Here is a 20,092-nt window from a genome sequence, read left to right as displayed (position 1 = left end):
CTCTAAAAGCGGCGTAAGTTGGTAAATTCTTTGAGAAACCACGTCTCCAAATGCTTCCGTTGATTTCAAAAGTTTAGAAACATATCTTGTACGTTTCTGTGAAGAAATTTAAGGTTGGACTCTACCCACAGTCTGCACAGCTGTCAACATTAGAGGGATTTGAGTCGCTAGCTCGTCGAGATCTTGATAATGAGAGCTGGAAATTTTCTGTAATGATGCAGGTAGATACTCAGTATCTGCTGGATACAAATACCGTTCAGTTCAAATGATGTAGTCAATTTTCCGAAACGCCATCTGAGCTACTAAAGCCAGGTCAGTACTGTTACTAATGATGTAGCTAGACTGCTCACGAAAAACCTTTGTTGGCACTTTTCCACTTTAAAAAATTATGTTACTAACATAATAAAACTTAAAAATGCATGATACAACTCTGTATATCGATCGGAGGAAGACATTGAGCACCCACGACATAGCCCACTTTTCTTAATGCATAATTATGATATGTCGGCAGTTGGACTCAAGACAATCCATCAGATATCCACAAATTTGAACGGTATTTGTATCCAGCAGATACTGAGTATCTACCTGCATTATTACAGAAAATTTCCAGCTCTCATTATCAAGATCTCGACGAGCTAGCGACTCAAATCCCTCTAATGTTGACAGCTGTGCAGACTGTGGGTAGAGTCCAACCTTAAATTTCTTCACAGAAACGTACAAGATATGTTTCTAAACTTTTGAAATCAACGGATAAGCATTTGGAGACGTGGTTTCTCAAAGAATTTACCAACTTACGCCGCTTTTAGAGCCCAGATTTAGCGCCTGAAAGAGAAAAATGGAGAGAGACTTGAATCCAGGTTCCCAGCAGACCAGTAGGGCCAGGACTATATGGTTTTGATGTTTTCTTCTTGAATGTAATTTGTACAATCCTAAAATACAATTCTAGAGTGCAACTTTGCTTTTATTCGACGCTTTTTGCTCAACTCCGGGGGTGGCCTTATACTTATGTTACGCTTGAAAGTGCGCATTTTTCACATTTTTCCACGTCACCATCCTAGTTTTGGAGGTCATGTCACAAAAACCTTCCCCTAGGGGTATTTTTGGATGAGGAATCCGAATCCGTTATTAGTTTTAACCAGAAATGTTCCGCTGAGTCAATAAACCCAATTTCATGGGTGGCCTTATACTTGTGTTACGCACTGTAGTTTGGGGCACAAATCGATCAACAAAACTATCCAGTGAGTGATGTATTCAATATTTCCTTCGCCTCTTTCTTCACAATTCGACATCGTATACGGCGTTCCAGCCATCTGAAACACCTCAAAATCGGAGGACTTTTTAGAATCTTTTGCTTCGAAAATACACTCACTTTTCGAAACGCATTTTTCCAAAATAAGCCAGAGTGTTGGTGGCAGAGTTCAGGATAACTAAGAAATCGGAAATCCGGATGACAATAGTCATGAATGGACCGAAATGGTTGCTTCCTTCGAGGAAAACTTCATAAAGGTCAATGAGAGTTGGTAGGGTTCTGAAAACAAATTAGTTTATATTTTAGAAATTAAGTATTGTCAGAACTCACCTCAGAATCAAAAACTTGACGACAATGAAAATGGCCAATGCCTTGGATGCTTTATCCTTTAATTCTTCTGTCACTAAAGTGTCTCTACTTCTTTTTTGACACTCAAACAATCTCCTTCTCTCCTTCACATTTTGATGCATTTTGTATTCTGTGAATACAGAAAGAGTCGAAATAAATATCATTGGTCCCAATGTTTCCGTTGTCATAGTTAGTGCCAACTTGAGTTGAATGTACTGAAATTTTAGATATTAATTCAGGTATGACCTGCATCAAATTACCCAATCGGTATTTCTCAAAGAAGCAGGGTGTAACATTTTTGTTTCTTCCTTATAATCTTTGTCAATACATGATACCAAGAAAAACTCAAAGTAAGAGGAGCAATGAACCAGGAAGCAAAAAATTACGAGTAGTACTGAAAAATATTTTTAATTTCTATTTTCTGAAATCAAGAAAACAATCTTACTTGGCACTTGAAATGGTTTGAAAAATCTTCGGAAGTTTGCATTGATTTTTCCAGTATTGCTTCGAGAGTGAAATTCAAAAAACATCTCGGCAGGAAACGAAATGGTGAATTTTGCAGATTCTGTCGATGGCTGTTGAGTTGTGCTCATTTTTCCAGCGGAAATTGATTTTCTCTGTATAAATTAAATTTTAGATTGAAAATCGCTGTACTTAAAAAAGATATAATAACCCCCTCCCTCCCAACCCGAAGAGTTTTTCTGCTCACCGATCGACTATAATTTGATGCAAATTTGAGAGGATTATTGACAACTCGATACCGGATGTAGGTAATATAACAAACAAGCATTGGCTGCAAATAACTTGTTTTTATTCGATGATCATTTCTGACTCACCGATGCCATCGCAAAGCTGTTTCGAATTCCATACAGCACCAATATCATTCCCTGATGCTGATAGAAGATATTAGATCTCCATAGAAGAATACTGAGAGGTTCAATACTTAAAAAGAGTACTGTCGTCATCATAAGCATAAAGTCCATGAGACATAAAGTGTAGAGGGCAGCTGACATTCTTCTGTTCAAATGCCCATTTCGAAGGAATCCTATTGCATAGACGGTTCCAACTGCAGAGAATAATGCAGCTGAAATTGTGATCGGGCCCTGAAAGTTTCATTTTGAGTTTGATAACTTACTATATTCGGAATGAAATTTTAATTCCAGTTTTCAAATAATTTTTTGCTCTGTCAATATAGAGGTGGACCCAGCGGCGTCCGTTCAACGCGGTAAATCTTGGTTCCCAAAAGAGATATCGAAAAATTGGCAATTGACAAAATATAGTTCAGTATTCATAGAATAAGATTTCAGTTGGAAACATATTTTAGCTTTGAGGGGTCTCGAGAGACCGTAAGAAAACTTGGTTTAGTAAAGAAAGAGCTGTAAATGTTTTTTAAAAGTTCTTACGTCAAGCCAAAGTGTGAATTCTGATTGTCCAGACGCTCGATATTCACACTTGAAAGAGTTATTATTTCCCGCCATCCAATCTGTTTCATTCATCTTGATTTGTATCATGAACCCTAGAGAACAAAGGTAAAATGTAGTTTGAAGGTTGAGTACATCGAAGGGGCGGACACCTTTTATAAACCAGAAAAAGAGGTACGTAAACCAACGACAAAGACACAAGAAAACGTTCAAAAATTCATGTGCGGAATAGGTTATTATTGAATTGAAAGATCGAAACACAAGAAAAACAATTTGTTGAGAAGAAAAAGGAGAAGAAGAGTTTGTAACATATTGTGCTCTTTTTCGTGTGAAAAGTCTGCATGGCCTTTTCTACGCTTCAGATACATATAATGACAGATATGAAAGAACAATTGGCACGTTCTTGAAGAATAATAAGATGAATATGAAGAAAAGAAACGGGGCGAGAAAGAAAGAGAAGGCATTTTATGCATATTGAATGGAAAGAGTCAAAATGACGAATGAGGTGTAAAACCGTTTCAAGGAATAGAATGAGAAATTTACGTGTCAAAAAGGAAAAAAAAACTTTTGAAAGTGAAAATTATAAAGACAGGAAAAAACTGATGGCCTTGGAAGTGTTGGGGAATCAGGAGCTACCGTACCTCAGAAATCTTTTAAAGAAACGATTTCAAGAATAGGTGAGCATTAATACAGTACCGGCCAAAAATGTATCATATTTTGCCTTTTTCAGTTGAAAATGCCCAACTTTCAGAGTGTGTTATAGTAAAACTAACTGTCCCACAAAATAATTTTTTATGGGATCGAACAGACTAAGAGTAGAACTCCATTTTTGTAGTTGACAACTTTATTGTACCTACACTTCCTAGCAAGTTACATATCGACAAAGTAATTTCTACCTCAAATCGACCCTATTCAGAAATAGTGCGATTTTTGAGCTGTCTACTTGAAACTACTATAACTCTCTAGGAGCACCCGTACAAAAAAGTTGTCTATTACAATAATGGAGTTCCATTCCTGGTTTGTACGATCCATAAATAGTTATTCTGTGGGACAGTTAGTTTTACTATGGCACACGCTCAAAGTTTGGCATTTTCAACTGAAAAAAAAAACATGATACATTTTGGCCGGTTCTGTACTTCGTTTTCACACTTTCGAAATAAGAAACTTCAAATATCACATCTAAGAAGTTCTTCCAATTTGAAAACAGGCAAACACAATAAAATAACACTTTGAAATTTCTAAGAAGCACCGGAAACCAAAGAACTTGAAAAAAACACGGCGTATCCAGATCTAGGTTTGCAAAACTTTAATATTCCAGACGAATACATACATTTCGTCTGCAAAACTTGAAATTTTCAGTAACATCAGGAAAAACAGAAAAAATAAGAAAGAGATCAGCATCAGAAAGCAGCTGATTTAGGTTAAAGATGTGGACTTATACACAGATCTGAAGAGATTTCTGAGGATTTTCAGATTTTAGGCGGTTGAAAAATGATTAAGAGCAAAAAAAGATTCTTTACAAATCTGCTAAAAACGATCGATGGATTTCGGAAAGATTTTGAAAAGAAAAAATTATTTTGGTTGGTTCACAAGTGTATAGCAACGAAACCCCGAAATAGTAATTGTCACTTGGAAAAGATGAAACATAGTTTGAATGAATGACAATCGTGATCCTCCACAGAACATCTCAAAAAGTGATATGCATTCGTTCTTATTCTCAACACCCTCCTCTTCTCTGCCCATTGCCTTCCCTAATCCCCTTGAGACACAAGCAAAAAATTGGTCACATTTTTAGTTTCCAGACGTTTTTACTCGGAAGAACAAGGAAGCCGGAGGACGAGAAATTTGGGACATCGCACATTTTAATTCTTTCTTTTCCGAAGAAATGAATGAATTCGAAAAGGCCAAGTAAAAGTTTGACCGTTGATTTTTGTGAGTTGGCTTGTGTGTGAAATTGACGGGAGTTCATGAGAAGGAGCATCTGAATGCATCACTTGATACCTACTAGAATGTAAACACTTTTAAATTAGTCTAGTTTTGGAAAATGTGTTTTGAATTGAGGGGTAGCAACAAAAATAAGAAAAACGAATACATTTTCACTGGCCAAGTTATTTTTACAAAGCGCCTAGGAATAAAACGTGGAGCCTGGAAATTGGGTTTACGAACAAATTCTGGATGTTTCAAGAAGCGCAAGTTTTTTGAACTTCCCGAAGTCCTCTGGTCCCACTGATTATTGAGAGGTTTAACAGGAACTAGCAAAGTAAATTTTGTTATGCACTCAAGGCATTTAGATCCATTTTCATAAGCAAAGGTTATGTTATTTGATATAAGTAGAAAATCAGAAAAGCGAGTGCATAAAAGTCTAAATGGTTCACTGGTATCTCCGAAATGACTGACCTACAAGTGGTGTACTTTTAAGGCCAATACTCCATTAGATATGCTAATTACAGCTAACACCACACCTATAAATGAAGAAGAGAAAAAGGAAATTGCTCCAAGAGTAGAAGAAAGAAACTTCTCCAAGAAAACGAAAGCAATATGTTTCCTTCGAGCAGAAGAAACAAAAAAGAAATAACTAATTATCAGGGACACGAGTCATTTTCTGTGTCAAACGCGGCGACTCGCGAAAATTGAAAACTCTTTGAGAGGGAGGAATTGGGTACACAATGAGTGAAAATTACAATATTTGAACATTTTTCAAAAAAGATATCATATTTTCTGAATCTCTGTGTTCATTGATCAGTGAACAAGAATAAGGTTTCTATATTATGCGGAGAGGGTGGTTATCATCAGCGAGAAAACGAGGAAAATAGTTTGGAGGTGGTATTAGTTTCCGGAATAATTTAATGAGGGTAAGAGAAAAATGGAAATGTATTAATATTAAAAACAGGATGACCTGATTTCAGGAATTGCTTAATTTTTAGTTAGATCATTAATCCTCGATCTAGTGAGAGGATATCTTGGTTTAAGTAGCTGTTCTCTCACGAATGAGCAGATTTAAAACATCGCTTGGATAACTGTCAGAGTTTTAAATATTTAGTTCGTTTCAGAACAGGAATTTGATTTCTAGTCTTCTATTTTAATTTCTTGATTTCTGTTCGCTCAGTCAGGGAAGCCTATTCGGACCCAGACAGGTTTCATAAAAGAAAAAAAAGAATTTAAAAATTTCCATTCACATTAAAGCTTAGAAACCCCTATTCAGGAATTAGTAAAAGTGATGATACGAGACAGAAATAATCTTTATCGAAAACGTTCTTAAAATACATTCAGCTTCCTAGTTTTCATCTCCACTACTTTACAGTATTTATGGAAAGCGGCGAGTAGAGAGACTGTTCAGCTACTCTCTTTTCTGTTTTCGGTGTTCCAATTCGAAGGATGGGAATAACAAGAAAAAAGGAGGAAAAATATGTCAAAACGTAGAAGAGAAAATTGAGAGTATTGGAAAATGAGACATTTTATGATTCACTCATCTTTTAAAGACCCTGGAGCAAGGCGTGGAACATCTATGAACCTTAGAAATTCTTTCTCGCTGGACAGAATGAAAATCAGGATTTTGAGTTCTCTTCCTAGGAAATTCCTCAAAAATTTGATGAATTGGGTTTACCACCGTACTGAAACTCGGTATTTATTCCGAGGCTCTTAATCATTTCAACCAGTAAAAGTAGGAAGTGTTCATCAGCAAAAATAAGAGAAGGAGAGGTTTTGACATTTTTAATCAAATTGTTTTTTTTTAAATAAAAATGTTGAAAAAACGTCAAAAATTTTTGTCCAAATTTGGATAGCCTCTTTTGAATTCCAACGGACCGAACTGGAGGGTCCGAGTCTTGACAAGTTTTCTACCAATAAGACTGGATAAAAACTTCATAAACATATCCAGTAAGTTGATTGGTTTTTGTTTCCTTATACTGCACTGCAAAGATCGAAATAACCAATCACTTTTCTAAAAATAAACTTCTTTGATTTGAATAGTCAAAAAGCAAAAAAAAACAACTTCAAGGAAATTAGAAAAATTAGTTGAAATTGAATCTATAAAAATTGGAATTGTTAGAAAGTTGCAAGTGGATAGCACCATTTAAAAATCGTCTGTCTTAATAAAAATCTCTTGTCACAATGTAGCCTACGAATTAATGAAAAGGAATTTACAAAAACCAGGAATAATTCATAAAATCTTCTCTTCCTCATCAAATGTCTCAATCGAAAGCTGAACTTGAATATAATATTCTGAGCTCATGGACTCTCGGAAATTCTTTATGCAACCTTGTTCTAATTCGATAAGTGTTTTGCAAAGGTCTCAAAATAAGAAAAAATAGTTTTTTGCTGTTGAGAAATGGCATGTTTTAACACTGGAATTAAAAAAATGAGTTTAATAAGAGTGACTCTCTTGCATGATTCTAGGAACTTCAGTTGTCAGTATTAAGTATTCAAAAGGAGTTCAGTCAAGCTAGCAGATGTGACACTGAACGATCAAACAGCAATGAAAAATAGTTAGATATTTGGACAACCCTGTATATTAAGAATAAGGGAAGTCATGCTAAAAACATAAATTTGTGCTCAAATTTGTTCCTAAAAATGCTTAAAAGTATAGAATAAGAGTACAAAATTTCCGCTCTTTATGTTTAGAGAATACTGCAAAATAAAAGGAAGGTGTTTGCAAAAATCTCGGTGATCGGTTGAATAAGGGAAAAACCTAAATATTTTTTATTTTTCAAGATTGATCCGTCTACAGTAACGGTTATGCAGACGTAGGCTGACATAAAGACACACTATTTTTTTTTATCTTGACATATGTACATCTAAATTTTCAAATGAAATTGAGAAAACAAGACATTTCTAAATAAATTGTGACTTACTCGTTCGAGAAAATTGAAACGTTCAATTTTAGGTTTTTTTCGTTTTTCTGTTTCTGCACGCCGCCTTCTCTCTCTCTCTCCTCTATGTTCTGAACCTACAATTGTAGTAACGTTAATCGTTTATTCATTGACCGATTTGTGTTACGGGTTCTCTTTTTTTCTTCTTCTTCTTCCGATTTGCACAACCCTACGTGACAAAAGATAAGTGAGTAGTGGAGGTGTTTACTAACTAATCATACCGCGTTGAGAATGTAGAATTCATTAGAAAGAGAAAGAGAAAAATGTATGAGTTGGAGGTTGTTTTACGACTTTTAGTTTGACCATTTGGAATATCAAGTGAAATTCATTGAGTGGTATGGATGAGGGGGAAACATCAATCCGATTCCATGTTTTTTTCTTTTTACGAGTGGTTGGATCATGTAATAATGACTGGAAAAAGTTCAACATATTCATAAAAGATTTTGAATCTTAACGAGAAACAATTAATATTTTCAGATCTGGAATTTTTGGTAATTCTTTGCAGGGATAACCCAAGCCGGGCTAAACAAAGATAACAAAATGTAACACTTAAAAAGAGGAAAAACAAGATTGAAAAAGAGGAAGAAAAAGGCAACTTGTTTTCTCATATTCCATCCACTTCCACTTCAGGATCTCCAGACAATTTCAGTGCATTTTTCTTTCCAGCTCAAAATTTTTTAAGCTCAGAGACATAATTTCCCCGAAAGACTAAGGTTTGAGAAAATAAATTTTAAAACTTCTAATTTCTGCGAATTCGCTTGAAAATATCAGATATACGATCAATTTTTACAGGCTGTGTGACTTTTAAAATGCGTTGGAAGTTACCCTAAAAATTAATTGAAGTCAGACTGAAAAGTATTGTTGTCCACTTTCTACTACATTAATATGACAATTAAAACGACTAGAACTAAATTAACCTCTATCTGGAAAATTACTCGTTTTTGTTCAATATACTGAAAACAAAGGATAACAACAAAGAGATGAGTCAGGAGCCTCTTTTTCCTCATCTTCCTTTTTTCTTCTTCCATTAGGCTCCCATTTTCTTCCCCGAAAAAGAAGAAAAGTTTAATGAAAGACAATAGAATGATGACGCTGGAAAACAAATCAACGTCATCATTCAATTTATCATAAGGTCTAGAAAAAAGAGCAACTTTTTTAGAAAAAAGATTCTAGGAAGTGTCCAAGGAAATTATTAAAAAAGCAAGTGTCCAAGCATCTGTAATTGACAGATTCTTCTCTTTTTTCTTACTTTACTCCGATGCGGAAATGCGGTGGCGGACTGGGCGACTCGACCAGAAATCAAAAGAAAACGGGGCGGGCTCTAAACCCAAATGAGGAAGAGATAAACGAATTATTTTGTCCGGAAAACGAGGATAAGGGAAGAAATGGGGGCAAAATTAACTGACTCCACTTTTGGAGAACAAAGAAGGGGCACTAACGAAAATTAGCGGGATTAGTTATGAGACGACTGGGCAAAGAATGTGTCTGACGACTAAAATAGAAGCTAGTAGGAATTGGTGAAAAGGGATAAATGTCTGTGCACTTTTTGATGCTTGAAATTTTCAGATTATGTATTCAACTTTTTCAAGCACATCTGGTCATCACTTTTCCTTTCCGGTTTGGATATAGTTTCAATTTTTTCAAATCTGATTTTCAGTTCAGAAAAAAGTGCTAAATCACTTTATCAGAGTTCCACTTTACAAGAACCAACAGACTTATAGTGTGACAACGAACGAAAGCGCTGGAGGCACGACCGTCCCTGTTATAACAATTGATTTGCAGAGGAATTGGAAAAAGTACCGTAATGAGATAAACTTTTAGAAGAATATTTAATTGAAGTAAATTTATTCAAAATTTCCCGTCTAAAGGACGCCAGAATGGTTTCTGACTAGAAATTGGTCGATTTGAACTAATCTTCCGCGTCAAAGGCACGCCAGACTATACGGTTTCCACATTTAGAAACATTTTTTGGTTTCGCCTCTAAGGGACGCGGCGTCCTGGACCGTTGATACTGAAAACAGCTTAGATAATTTTGGCTACCAGGAAAAACGAACAAACTTCTATAGAGAGGATATAAATTCTAGAAGAATTCACTATTTTTTACTACGAGCTTTTTATATTTTTCTTCGTTATACCTTTTCCGAGCCCCCACCCCGCATCATCCTTCTTCTCGAATATTTGTTTGAACTCTTGAAGTAAAACTTCCCAGTTTTCGTAATTTCTTAGTTTTCCTGGTATTCCTAGAGCTTCATGGGTGTCTGAACAAACAAATAATACTTGGAGAAGAAGAAGAAGTTGAAAGAAAGATCTTCGAATATTTGAAGAAAAATAAAAACGTAGTAAGGAAGGAATTCTGAAACGGGTAGGAAATTTCCAGAACTCAGAATAACACCTGGTTTCCCTTGTTCTCTATCCACTAGACATTTTCTCACGATATTAAACGTGACAATTCAAAAATTATGATTTCGATTCAGTGTTTCTGGAAATATTTTCACGTAGAAGGAAATTATACGAGTAATTTTTTGAAAAAAAACTACTAAACGTGACCTTGGTTGAATGATAAAAACCAAATAATGCTAACAAGTCAATATATCCACATCACAATCTTCAACACCGCGGGTAAAATCGTACTACACTTTACCTTTGACATGTATTCTACTATGAACAATATTATAATCAAACGTAAGTTTTTTTGAACTCAGAAAAAAGAAACTGGTGGTGTTAATCCTTGTTACTGATTCTTACTAAAGAATTGTTTTTTTTATTTCAGTTACACATCTGATCTTGGCTTTTCTTCTTCTTCCAATTTTCACTATAATTGTTTGCTCATGCAACACACGAGAACGACAACAAACCCATCTAGAGAGAAGACAGGTTGGTACATCTTGAAATTTTTGTGATCTCTGGAAATCAATATCCTTTTTTGGATGGAAATTCATTTCTTCCGAATATTTTATACCTTCTAAGTTAATCTGATTTATTTTCTTAAGATTTGAAAATCGATAATCTCATTTCAGGCGCTCCGCGAACGTCAACGACAGGCAGTTCTCTCCGGAAGAAGTGTTCGAAGTGTTATCGAAACAGAAGTTGACAGTGAAACCGTTCATTGTCCCACCTGGGTGTGTGTTGGAAAATTGACACCACGTCTGAAAAACCCAAATGAAGTTTACGAAAGAATCGATCAATTCGAGGAAGCCAGTGAGAACTTGAATAAGGAAAAACCACCATTCACGTTAATTGTTGATTCGCCAAACAATCGTAGAAAGAGTATGAAGATGAAGAATGTCAAGTACACGGATCTTGTGTCGAATGGTAGAAAATAGGAAAATGTACTTGATTTTTTTCATATTGATTTCAGATTTCGATGTGATCTCCACCTCATCTTGTTCATATGTGAATTCAATGGTTTGATAGAGGAGAAGCAATTACAAAAGTAGAACAGTAGTCTGACATTTGTATCGAATAAACATTTTAGTTCCAAGTATTGCCTTTTCTTTTGGAATATGGATTGTTCTTATTTCATCAGAGTATTTTATCGGACTGATCCATCGAACTAGTCCTCTTGAACCCAGTCAAGAATATATCATACCAGCTAAATCTGGTGAAATTTAAAGAATGATTTTTCATTTCTCTGTTGAAAATCTCTAACTTTATGAGGGTGTCATGGTAAAACTGATTTTCCCATAAAGTTTAAATTATCATTCAGATCAAAAGTAGAATTCCATCTTCATAGTTCACAACTTTTCTGTACGGACACTCCCTAGAGAGTTGTAATCATTTTAGGTGGACATCTCCAAGTGGAGACTGTTTTGTATCAATTTTGAAGGAATTTCAACTAAAAAACGCTAAATATGATACGTTTTTAGCCGATACTGTTGCTACACAACTGACTTTTATATTAAATCCCAAATTTCGAAATATCTATGAAATCTTCCTAGATACCAGTCATATTTTAAGCCGAAACAAAGTATAATAGCTCACATTTTCTTCTCATTCCCCCATCTCATCATTTATTCAGAAATGCACGAACTTGTTCAATCCCACAAAAAGGGGCGATTAGTAGTCTAAAGAACCGAAATTACCGCCCCCCGGGGATCAATCCTTGCCGGACCAAAATAAAAACACTTCTGCAAGTTTCCGTACAATTCTTCATTTTCCTTCTTTCTGTTTGTTTGAGTTACAAAAATGAAAAATATGGGAAGTAGCGATCTAATTGGGATACCTTCCTGTCTGTCTTTCTTACAATTCTATTTTCTTCAAATTCTCAAGAAATTATTTTTTCTTGGATCTTTGAATTCCTGGTCCCTCCGAAGTATGATTCATTAAAAAATACTTTCGTGACTACATACTATCTATTAGTTTAATATACCAAAAAACTTCAATTTATATGTATATTTATTTTGCATATTCATGTGTATGTCCTCAGTGTCTTGAGCTCATTTCTCCAATTTGGTTTCATGATAATTTATGCTTTTTTTGGTTCGTCAGTTGGGCAGTTCCCACGTACTGAACTAATGAACTTCGTTTCAATAAAAAATCTTAAATATCTCCGAATCCAGGACACCTAACAGGAAAAATCCCGGATCATTTAGTTCTCCTGGAAATGACAGCTAACCAACTTATTTTTTGAATCTCTTCATTCAGCGCATATTTTTATTTAGACTTTGTCTACTAATTACTATTTTCCAGATCACAAACTAAAGAATTGATTGTAAGATGTTTACCTTTTGCAACTCCTTTGTAAAATTGAAAAAAAACTTGACATCATTATAAATCTTGCATGAAAATAAATATTGTGGCTATGCAAATTGGTTAAATCTAACAGCCAGAGACCATTTCGAAGATTAGCCGATACACAAAGCACAAACAATGTTTATTTTTAACATTTTTTCAAAATCAAAGCTCCAAACCAGAGTTTTGCAATAATCTACTATTGATCGCAACATCTATTTTCTGCTTGATCATGTATTGCACAAAAAAGTTATTCACTGCTGCTATTCCCTTTCTGTTCAATGGAAAATATTGTATAGACACCCGTAAGCTTGACTGTGCTCCTCTCCAAAATTTCATGTTTGATCCATAGATTCGGTTATTTTCTGCGATCAAACTAGATCTATATAATTTCATTTCGTCATTCTGTCATTCTGGTAAAGAATAGTTGAATTCTTGGAGTTCACGATTTCAATTATAAAAATTTCAAAATTCATCTATTTTTCCTTTAAATTGATATCACACTTAATTTTCAGTATCCTTGTATGGCTTTTCAGTATAGACAGACCAATTTCCGTTCTTCTTCTTCTCTCTTCTGATTCATCGTCTACGCATTTTCCTTCTGATTAAGTCTCGTAGCAGTTGAGTAACAATCAAGAAATGTTTGGTCCCCTTCGATCGACAAATTAAGCCTCCCCCGCTTCTACCCACTTATTTTAAGACCTTCATTTCTTTCCATTCCGAAATATAATCTCCAATCGTTCTACTCATCAAAAGAATATCGAAATACTTCAATACCCCCTGAAAACAAATCGTTCGGATTTCTGTTATTTCTGTTCCTGGATGCAGTATCAAATACACTCATTAGAGACGTCTATTTTATTATTCGAAGATCTCCTACTTCTCATTATGCACAATTCTCTTTTTCTTTTTCAAATACTAAAAGTCTCTAACTCCATCTATATAACTAGTAAGAAACAAGAAATTCAATGTACTCAACCGACAAACAAGATGGAAATTGAATAAACTAAATACTATCAAATCCTGGTTTTTGGATTCTTTTTGTTTTCTGCTCAACTAGGTATAGAGTACCCTCGTCATCTATTTTTTGAAAAGTAGTAGGGAGTTACAGGATTCTGGAAACAGACTCTTTTCTTGCTGAAATTTTTTTCTTCAAAAACTCTATGTATGTAAGTACACAGGAGTTATATTCAAGGTTAATCCTCCGAATTGATTCAAGTAAACACTGATAATCTACTTTCCTATAATCTTCATCTTATGAACTCGCTGAAAATATTCCAATTTTCATTTTTAGAACTTTTTGATCTACAACCTCTCTAATATTCAATTACCATTACCCATAAAGTTAATCAATCAAAATAAAGTTAATCAATCGAATTTTCTTAAGCCATGTTTGATATTATATTTCTTACATCAATTTGATTTATTGAACTTCCGAAATACCCGTTTCTTTTTTTCTCTTTTCTTCCAATTCCTTCTACTTTTCAATCATTCCGGAAAAGGAAGTAATCGAGAAGAGAGGCATTTTTCACTTTTTTCTGCTTTGGCACACAACTAAAATGTTTTTTCTTTTTTCATGGAAAGCCCGAAATAGTGAAACTTTGGGATTCTCAGTGTCATTCATAAACTATCATGTTATATTCATGATCCCGATACCCGATTCAAGTATCATGACTCCCATGAGATATTTAAAAGATGTGTGTGTTTCGAAGGACGAGCTCACTGAGCACAACTCGTGTCTTTTTAAGGGTTTTCGCATTTCCGGTCAATTTGTTTTTCTTTGATTCCACTATAAAAGGATTTAAAAAATAGAGGGCTCCATGTATATTAGTTTATTTTTATTTTTAATTAGTAAACTAATACAGACCCTTCGTCTTATGTTTTCGTCCATATGAATAAACCCGATTGGATGAAATTGTGAGCAAACTGGGGAAGGTCTCCAGGTGACCATGGAGTTATGACATATATCATTGGAAAGCTGAGAAAACGCTGATTCCAAATATATATTAAGTTTTTGCCATCGAGGTTCAATGTTCGAGAAAAACAAGGTCAAAGTTTGATAAAATAGAGTTTGATAAATTACCTTCTTATCACGAAAAAATTGCAGAAATTTCGTTCGTGTGTCAGAAATGTAATAATTTGTCATTTTTCAAAACTTTGACCTCGTTTTTCTCAAATACCAGACCTCGAGGGCAAAAACTAAATATCTATTTGGAATCAGCGTTTTCTCAGGTTTGAGATGATATTGGTCACGTCCCATAACTCCACACTGACTCCATGACCTTCCCTAGTAAATTTGTTTTCTTAAACATTTTCATTACAACTTAAAGTCTGTCTGCAATTCCAAAGTTTCATAATCTTTTTTTCATAAATTAATAGTTTCTTTAAGCCTTTTGGAAAAGATTTCAGAACATTGGTTTTCTAAAGTTTTTCTAAAAAGCAACTTTTGATTCTTTGCGACAAATTCAATTTGCATGCCTTATGGATTCTGTTATACCCATTTTAAGCCACGAGTGTGTTAGTTCAAGAATTTAAAACCATGGGTCATAAAAATTACTTGGGAGAACTGCTTTCGAAAACTTCCTCACTTGTCCTTTCTTCCCTTTTCGAAAAATCTGAATTCACTTATTTCCTTTTCTAGATGACTAACTACAGAGACCTCCCTCACATCTTCCCTTCTTTTCCCCGGTTGTCTTTCTTCGAATTTCAGCTGCTTCTGAATCTTTTGTACTTGTTTTCTGACGTCTTCTTGTCTTCTTGCATTTTCTTGAGAATTCTAAACCTTGCTACTCATCTCCCAGATTCTTTTCAATTACCTCCCGTTTGCACGTCTTTTAATCCTTTGAAGACAAAAGTTAATTGTTAGCAGATATTTTATACTTCAGAAACCCCTTTTTTCCATGGTTTGCTTGCCTGTCAGTGGCATTTATAGAAGGAATTTTTCTTTATTTTCATTATAACTTAAAATCAATCAGCTTTTTGCAAAGAGTGTTTTCTAATTTTTGACCAGTTGTACTAGATTGAATCAAGAGATATCTAACCGACTATTGTTATACTGAGTCGAAGAAAAATGTTTCTACTTCCCTTCTTCTTCTTCAGGTTTTTCTACTTCTCGTTCTTTTCTCTGTTCGAAGGAAAAGAAGAATTTTCAAATCCGTTTCCCTTTTTATATCACGATTCCTAAAATAGCTTCCAAGAATCTTCAAGGGGAATTGAATATTTGAATTTTAAATTTAAATTAGGGAGCAAAAGAGCAAGCTTCGGAATCAAGAATGAATGATTTAGAGAAAGAAGAAACGGAACTAGTTGTCCTTTGAATTTGAAATTTAAAGATGTGATATATGAATAAGTTCTCCAGAGTCTCTGGGGTTTGAACTATTTTCAGCTTTTTCCGACATTCAGAATTTTCAGAATTGTCACGGGCCGGGTCGGGTCGAAATCAAAATTATTTTCGGCCCGTTTTGAACCGAAATTTGAATATCAAGTCTATTTTTTACTAAAATTTTAAAATCCGTATGATAATTAGAGCACTGAATTTTCGAAAAATTAGAAAAAAATTAGGTTAAAAATAATTACCCATGTTTAAATCCGGGCCGACTGGCCGCCCCGATTTTTGGCAAGTTTGAGAATTTCCATTGTTTAGATCCTCCTGAACCTAAATAAATGTGCTTCTCGATCTCTTTCTCAAGGTTTTTTGTTTATTTCCTGATTCTTCTTGTCGTGTTTTTTGCCTTCTCTTCTAATTGTTCCTTCTAAACACCGAAAATGAATCCCTTGTTCTCTGTTACAACTACTACGGTTTTTTGATAGTTCATTCAGCTCATTTTCATTCAGTTCTTTTATCCACGTCACTTTTACTAATTGGAAGCTTCTTTCATTTGGAAAGAAAAGAGAAGAGAGCACTCTTCCCCTAATTATGAATTCACCTCTAAAATTAGCTTTTTTCTCTCGAGGTTTGGAGCATCTAGAGCCTCTTCCAGTGCAAAAACATGGAAATGAATAACCGTCATTTACGAAAGTAATATTTTTTGAAGATATTTTTTGTATAATCTTCCAATTTACGTCACGAATTGCTCTATCACCTTTTGAGATGTTGCTGTGAATTCTTAAATATATAAACACCGTATAATGTTTGATGCTCGGAATTCAAAAGTCCCTGCTTGAGAATTTGAGCATTTGGAAATGGTGAAAACTTCTGAACTTGAGAAGATTAATATACTTTTTTCAGAAGGTAAAAGCTATAAATCAAACCGTAGACACGCGACCGTAAATTAACTTCTACGTGCAATTTCGTTGTGCAAACGTTTCATATGTTTATTAATGACCGCCTACTTTTTTACATGGTATAAATAGAAGAGAGCTCCTGAACCTTCTAGAAGATATTTCTTTTTTTTTCTCTCTGAAGACTTCCTTTTTCGAACCTTAATTACAGACACTAGACATTCACATAAACATTGTAAATAAGTAAGATGCGGGTGACTCTTCTTATTTCATTAGGGAAACTAACATAAAAACACACAGAAATTTGTACTTGGCAAGTATAAAGTTCCTCTTTTTCTAGTTTCCTTTAGTCTCAATTTTCTGTCTGTCCGACGTCAATAGCATAAATCGTAGCAAAACTTGTAAATGACTAATATAATTCTACAATTAATTGGATCAAATTTCTGTGCGAACCCTTTAAAAAATGAAAACCTTGTAGTTTCATCCAGCTCTCCTCCTACTAATCATCATTTCTCAAAAGAAAAAGAGATAGAAAAAAGAAGACGTGAGACTCACTTCTACGCTCCAAGGATTCTCAATTCCAAAACGCCCCAAAGCATCATTCATTTCGAATTCAAAATGAACTAGGGATATAGTTCATGTCACATTTTTCGCTGTCACTATTTGGTTTTCAGTCTTTTTTGGAATTCGAGTCGACTCTAGGGAACTCTGTTCTCATGGCCCATTTCTTTGTCTGTGATTGATTTAGCTTATTGCAATTTTCGATTCTAATATTATCCTTCGGTTTAACTTCACTTCATCACAACTTCTTCTTCTTTTTTGTGAAACGAGGCCAACAGTTGGCAATTATACTTTGTGAAAAGAGTTTTTGAACTCATTAGTTGGAGAAAAGTTTAAAGTTTAAAAACGTTACTCATGTGCTGTTTGAATACTTGCTGTGTTCCAACTTTGACAATACAGTGGTTCCAGAATGTCACTGACACTCAACGCAACCATCCCCATCTCATCAGATCAAGTAGAAACACTTGGACATGAGCCAACTGATTATGCTCAAATGCTCCTCTACGGACTCTTCGCACTGATCGGTCTTCCTGTGAACATCTCCACACTGATCTATATGCTCAAACGATATCGACATGCAAAATCATTCCTTTTGCTTCTTCATATCAATTTGAACATTTCCGATATTTTGGTACAGTCAACGAGAAGTTGTACATTTGAAATTGAATGACTCTTCAGGTTCTTGGTCTTTATGTGCCTGGGTTAATCGGTTGGCTGGTGACTCTGGAATGGCGTGGAGGCGAATATCTATGTAAATTTATGAGATTCGTTGACGCCTTCGTTTTCGCGATCAGGTAACATCATCTAAAAAATGGATCTCGTTATAAAACTATTAGTCACGGAAATTAAAAAAAACATTTCAAAAAAGCGAAACAACTCCACTTTCAGTTCAAATATAATGGTATGCATTGCCCTCTACCGTCTTTCTGCTCTCCGTTATCCTCTCTGGGTCAATGCCGTGGGACACTCCCGTGTACCTCGAATGCTCATATTGGCCTGGACTCTAGCTGTAATCACTATGCTCCCGCAGATGCTTGTCTGGAATAACGTGAGCTAGCATCTCGTATTGCTACTCCAATTATCCAACTAAATTTCTAGGTTCAATTCAATCATATCACTCAATGTGTGACAGTATGGACTGAAATAATCAACAAAGGACATACACTGAGTGAGAGTGAACTTCGGAACATGAAGTTGTATTCTATCCAGAATGCAATTATTATATTCTATGTTCCACTCATGATTCTTGTAGCCTGTTATGTGCTGATTTTGAAGGTATGGAAGTGGTATGAAAGTATCAGTTTAGATAGTGACTTTCAGGACATTTACAAGACATTGAATACCGACACAGAGTGCTCATCAGCAGCGTATCTTTCCGAAATGAGTTCATCAAAGACTGGCGGAAAAGCGACTGTTCATAAAAAAGAGCAGGAGAGTTTTGGTGAGTTCTAGAAATGTCTGTTGCTTTCAAATATTAAATGGTTTTCAAAGTTTTGTGATTTTCATTAGAAAGCCCTTATTAGAAAGCCTGAAGTACATTTTTATGGAGCAGAAGGTTAACAACTCAATGGTCTAATGAATTCATGAATTAAGCTTTTTTTAGACTCATTAATCATTGATATACAATCATTGATATATATTTGACTTATTGATACAGTGCCGTGCAAAAAGATACGAACTTTGGCCGGTTTCAGTTGTCCAACTTTGAGGGTGTGTCATTGTAATACTGATTGTCCCATCAAGTAGACTTTTAATGAATTATACAGATCAAAGGTAGACCATCATTTTTGTAGTTGACAACTTTTTTGCACTATCACTCCCTAGCAAGTTACATATCGACAAAGTAATTTATTTCTGAAATCGATCAATTTCAGTGCAAATGAGTGTTAAGCTGTTGTCTTAAATGACCATAACTCTTTAGGGAGTTTCCGTACAAAAAAGTTGTCAACTACAAAAATGAAGCCCTAGATTTGATCTTAATAATTCATTAAAAATCTACTAGGTGTAACAATCAGTATTACCATGCCACACTGTCAAAGTTGGACAATTTCAACTGTAAACGGCCAAAGTGTATATCCTATTGACCGGTACTGTAGTTAGCAAAGCCTTGAATCCTCGTAACATGCCAACTTTCAGTGACTCTTACCACTCGAACTGTTCGTGGACAAGAGAAATTCCGTCGTGCAAAAGTTCGAAGTCTCCGGATAACTCTTCTCCTAATTCTGACGTACGCAGTCACATGGCTTCCTTATAATCTCCTCTCGTGGTGGATGGTTCTTCACTTTGATTCGTACAAAGCAAATCTCGATTCAAATTATATTCTCAACTCATTGGTTGTTCTTAATAGTGTCATTAATCCGTTTATTTATGGAAGGTTCGTTTTTGTTTTCTTTTGAAAATATTATATTAAGTTTTTCAGATGCCAGGGAATTCGATTCTTGTTCAAATGTCGTGAACGACTGGCGGTTCCGAAAACTAAAAAGATTTGCAAATTGTTTCCGAATTGAATGAAGTCGACGCCAAAACAATTGAGAATTTTGTCCTAAAAAAACTAATAAACATTTAAAAAATTATTGTATTTTATTTGGTAGAACGAGAGAAAGGGAGAGATAATAGTGACAAAAAGAAGAGATGAATTAGAAAACTTCGCGAGCGAAAGTACGATAAGAAATAAACCAAAATTTGAAGGGGAG

The 20,092-nt window shown here is 34.9% G+C and overlaps 3 protein-coding genes across 3 annotated transcripts; 2 read left to right on the top strand and 1 right to left on the bottom strand.

The window, feature by feature from the left end:
* Positions 1 to 1,231: 1,231 nt before the first annotated feature.
* Positions 1,232 to 3,093, bottom strand: GCK72_017519 (uncharacterized protein; the record flags this gene model as incomplete). The annotated part of the gene is made up of 8 exons (XM_053732128.1): positions 1,232 to 1,319; positions 1,370 to 1,528; positions 1,580 to 1,812; positions 1,858 to 1,991; positions 2,043 to 2,214; positions 2,307 to 2,390; positions 2,434 to 2,700; positions 3,001 to 3,093. The coding sequence occupies 8 exons, from the start codon at positions 3,091 to 3,093 to the stop codon at positions 1,232 to 1,234; spliced, it is 1,230 nt and encodes a 409-aa protein (XP_053581041.1).
* A 7,441-nt stretch (positions 3,094 to 10,534) lies between these two features.
* GCK72_017518 (uncharacterized protein) lies at positions 10,535 to 11,297 on the top strand (the record flags this gene model as incomplete). The annotated part of the gene is made up of 4 exons (XM_053732127.1): positions 10,535 to 10,568; positions 10,657 to 10,760; positions 10,904 to 11,198; positions 11,245 to 11,297. The coding sequence occupies 4 exons, from the start codon at positions 10,535 to 10,537 to the stop codon at positions 11,295 to 11,297; spliced, it is 486 nt and encodes a 161-aa protein (XP_053581040.1).
* Positions 11,298 to 17,808: 6,511 nt separating this feature from the next.
* On the top strand, positions 17,809 to 19,906 carry GCK72_017517 (uncharacterized protein; the record flags this gene model as incomplete). Its single annotated transcript, XM_003112538.2, has 7 exons — positions 17,809 to 18,030; positions 18,078 to 18,193; positions 18,288 to 18,447; positions 18,498 to 18,674; positions 18,720 to 18,840; positions 19,536 to 19,773; positions 19,819 to 19,906. 7 exons carry the CDS (start codon positions 17,809 to 17,811, stop codon positions 19,904 to 19,906), a joined length of 1,122 nt encoding a protein of 373 aa, XP_003112586.2.
* Between the last annotated feature and the right edge of the window lie 186 nt (positions 19,907 to 20,092).

This window comes from Caenorhabditis remanei, chromosome V (assembly GCF_010183535.1).
Source record: "Caenorhabditis remanei strain PX506 chromosome V, whole genome shotgun sequence".
Lineage (NCBI taxonomy): Eukaryota > Metazoa > Nematoda > Chromadorea > Rhabditida > Rhabditidae > Caenorhabditis > Caenorhabditis remanei.
This window is presented reverse-complemented; position numbering and strand designations above follow the sequence as displayed.